Source organism: Coffea arabica, unplaced genomic scaffold, assembly GCF_036785885.1.
Source record: "Coffea arabica cultivar ET-39 unplaced genomic scaffold, Coffea Arabica ET-39 HiFi ptg000106l, whole genome shotgun sequence".
Lineage (NCBI taxonomy): Eukaryota > Viridiplantae > Streptophyta > Magnoliopsida > Gentianales > Rubiaceae > Coffea > Coffea arabica.
In genome coordinates, this window is record NW_027266246.1 from 56,671 (window position 1) to 60,304 (window position 3,634).

General features: G+C 40.1%; 1 protein-coding gene across 8 annotated transcripts; it reads right to left on the reverse strand.

Moving 5' to 3' along the window:
• Nucleotides 1-282: 282 nt before the first annotated feature.
• LOC140004278 (putative late blight resistance protein homolog R1B-16) lies at nt 283-3,628 on the reverse strand. 8 transcript variants are annotated; one of them, XM_072073596.1, is made up of 3 exons: nt 1,211-3,628; nt 984-1,003; nt 283-645 (listed from the first exon to the last, which is right to left on the reverse strand). In XM_072073596.1, the coding sequence occupies exons 1-2, from the start codon at nt 3,271-3,273 to the stop codon at nt 985-987; spliced, it is 2,082 nt and encodes a 693-aa protein (XP_071929697.1). In that variant the 5' UTR covers nt 3,274-3,628; the 3' UTR covers nt 283-645; nt 984. The 8 variants fall into 8 exon arrangements, with proteins under 8 accessions (XP_071929697.1, XP_071929696.1, XP_071929693.1 ...); XM_072073595.1 differs by having other exon boundaries at nt 283-742; XM_072073592.1 differs by having other exon boundaries at nt 984-1,034.
• Nucleotides 3,629-3,634: the final 6 nt, after the last annotated feature.

The following is a 3,634-nucleotide window of genomic DNA, read 5'->3' on the forward strand; positions in this document are numbered from 1 at the left end:
GCTTAACCCATTTTAACCTGTTTCTCGAAATCAAACAGCTTTAAATAGTGTATATTGCTGACACAAAAGATCAAGAGACAGAGGACGTGATATTAAACGAACATATTAACTTTTTATTGTAAAACCTGTAAAAGATTAAAAGATATCCTGCATCGGAACAAGCAATTTGCGAACTTTGAGAGAGTTTGACGAATTTTTGTTTACATGCACTAGATGATTACTTCAAACGCATCAAGATAAGTAATAAAACAAGTAAAAATTGATATCAGTTCACTTGGGAGGTACCACAAGAACTAAAGGATTGTGTTTATTCAATGTCAAAAATATAAGCATTCCTAGCCAAATGGGATTCATTTGATTCTTGTCCATTCATATTCAACAAGACCTATTAGAAGCTTCCTGCTCAATCGTTAGCTAGGACTAGGAGAAAATCTCAGATCAATTTCAAGATAAAATGAACGAGGTACATGCCAAGACCTTGAAACGCTTTCATCATATGGCGTAGGGGCTGGCCTTCAACTCTCTTATGCAACATTTACGAAAAGTCTCAGCAAGATGGATGACAAGAAGCAATTCCATGTCAGTTGGGAAATCGAAATTGCAAGCTGCAGCTCAAAGCTTCCCTTTTATGCAGAGTGCTGAAATCTGTGACACGATTTTGGAGGCATCACAGATACATGCAATCCATACAATGTCAGGAAATGCAAGTGCAGGAATGGTGCGTCAATATAAACTTCATAAACTGCAAGTTTCAAGGACATCAACATAAAAGTACTGAAACAGGCATCAAGGAAACGTAGAATGGGAGGACCAACTTGTCAAATGCTAACTAAGACAAAAGCCATGAGTATGCATTTGGCAGTCACAGCGCATTTGTCACATGAGAGCGAAGTCTTACAAATGGTTATTTGGAAAGAAATTTGGAAACGAAGAAGTTGATAAACATTGGATATTTAAGAAAGAAAGAGGAATTGAAAGCACACCTTATGCGGAGTCCGGGTTACTGACACAAAAAGGGGAATAAAAATAAGTAGCTTCCTAGACAGAAAAGAGCAGAATACCATTAGCAATAGTAGGCGCAGGAAAAGACATTATTAAAATCTCAGACATATACCATTTGAATCAAAGTTCTTCCGTCTTAAGTTCAAACTATCAGGTGCAAGTAAAAGATCACAAGTCAAGAATCATACAAGGAGAATGTTTAACATACCGATCACTTCTGATAATAACATCAATGCCTTCAATCTCTTCTTGAATTTCTTTAGCAGAATTCTCAATAGGTTCACTACAATAGTGGACCTCAAGCCGCTGCAGGTTCTCAACACCAAAAGGGAACTTCTCCAAGAGCTTGCAAGATTTCAGAACAAGATGTTGAAGGCACCTAAAGTGGCGAAATATTGTTGCTTCCCAATGGATCAAATCCATGTTTTCAATTAGCAAATGCTTTAGACTACGAAAACCTTCTTCAGTTGGCCCCCATTTTGGTCCTTGGAAAGCATAATTTTTGAGTTGAAGTACCTCAAGGTTGGGTAACATGGCAATGGAGGTCATATATTTCCATGGTAAATAACTCCAACTCAAACTCAAATGCCTAAGAGTCACTGGCAAAAGAGCCAAACCCAAAATCCTTCGCACTTCTCTTTTTTGTGTGTGGAAGGAACACTCCAGAGTTTCAAGTTCTTGCAAGTAAACAAGATTATTTAGGACTTGTGAGAAACTGTCTGTGCTGTAGTCTTCTCTAGTTTCACAAATTCCCAGTTTCTTAAGATGGGGCATGACACTGAAAACTTCCTTTGTGCAACTTGAAAATTGTATTGTATAGAGAGTTTGCAGGTGTTCTGAAGCAAATGGACGAGGAAGGTTATCTTGTACAGTGAAAGGATTCTTTAGATGACAAGCCACAGTAACATGCACATGCCTCAGTGAAGGCATGCTCCAATACTCCAGTAACAATGTTGGCCTACCGCCAGATTCCTGACAAAGCCATGGACCATGAATGACTAAGGTCTGGAGATTCCTCAGTTGGGATACTGAGGCAGGAAGCTCATAAGTAACATAGAGTGCAAGATACCTCAAATGTATCAGCTTTAATATTTGAACAGGGAAGTAATCGAAATGCAGAAAGAATACGTCTAATACTCTGAGCAACTTAAAGCCTAGTTGAAAGAATAGAATATCAGGTACTATATCAGTGCCCAATGTGAAACACACAAAAGATGAGACATGTGGGATTGCAGGTGCTGTAGTCGCATGACTGTAAGGATCCAAATGAAAACTGAGACGACGTTGATTACGCGTGCCTGCTTGAACACCTTTGGCACTTCTCCTTTGTATGACATGCATGAAGTTCTCCTTCTGAGCTTCTTTCAAGCACAATTCCCGTAAGAAGTCATGGAGGCGACAAGTTTTGACTTCCCCCACAAAGCGCTTCTTTTCAACCAAAACTAAGTTCCTGCCGATAAGGTCTTCCAAGTAATCCTCTCCAATCTGTTCCAACTGTTTCTCTGAATTCAAATATAAGAAGCCCTCTGCAGCCCATAAATTAATCAATTTTGAAACTTCAATCTCACAATCTTCAGGGAAAATCCCCATATAGAGGAAGCAGGCTTTCAGGTGATGGGGCAAGCAATTGTAACTCAAAGCAAGTATATCTAAGCAATTTTCTGGATCAGTGGAAACAACTGAGCTAACCTCCTCTGCAATCTCATTCCAACAATTGTATGCCCCGATGTCACGTGAGAGAACACCAGCAATAACGACAATAGCTAGAGGTAATCCTCGGCATCTCTTAGCTATTTGTTTTCCAACTCCTACCAATTCATGGGGGCAGCTTGCTGTCCCGAAGATGAGCTTTTCCAATAGTTCCCAGCTTTGTTCTATGTTCAGAAGGTTCATGCAATGAGGTGGCTTCTTGGGACTCACGTTTGTTGCTAACTCCTTGAACCGACTAGTAACTACTATTCGACTTCCATTTTCGTCATCAGGAAAACACCTTTTGACATCATTCCAAGCATCAATGCTCCACATGTCATCCATAACAATCACATACCTCTTACCTTTCAACCTTCTGTACACAATTTCAGCTAATTGAGCATTGCTCTTCTCAACCATTTTATCAGTGGACTGTGCAATAGAGCTCCAAAGGGCTAGTAGCAAGTCTCTCGCTTGATAGACTTGGGATACTGTTATCCATGCACGACAATAGAAGTGATAAACAGTATAAGGATCATTAAAAGCTTTTCTAGCAAGAGTTGTCTTACCAATGCCGCCCATCCCAGAAATTGTCACTATTTCTAGTCCAAGTGGCAGTCCAGTGAGCCCCTCCAAGATAGTCGTCAGCTCAGCATCAAGACCTACCACAATATCCTCCTTATTCGAACTAAGTGGTGCTTTCCTGATTGCTTGATCCCTGCAATCTTAGACTCTTTTCATCTATATTTGTAGTCTTTCTCTTGAAAGATTGAACAACCTGTAATGCATGGACTAAACCTCCACGAATGCCCTCCTTTCCATCTAAGACACTCTGGACCACTGTTTCAAGAGAACTTTTCCCCCTTCTTGGTAGGAATCTAGCTGATGCCTTACTATTGGACAAAGCGCAAATGAGGGACGTCTTTACTGATTCGACTTGTTT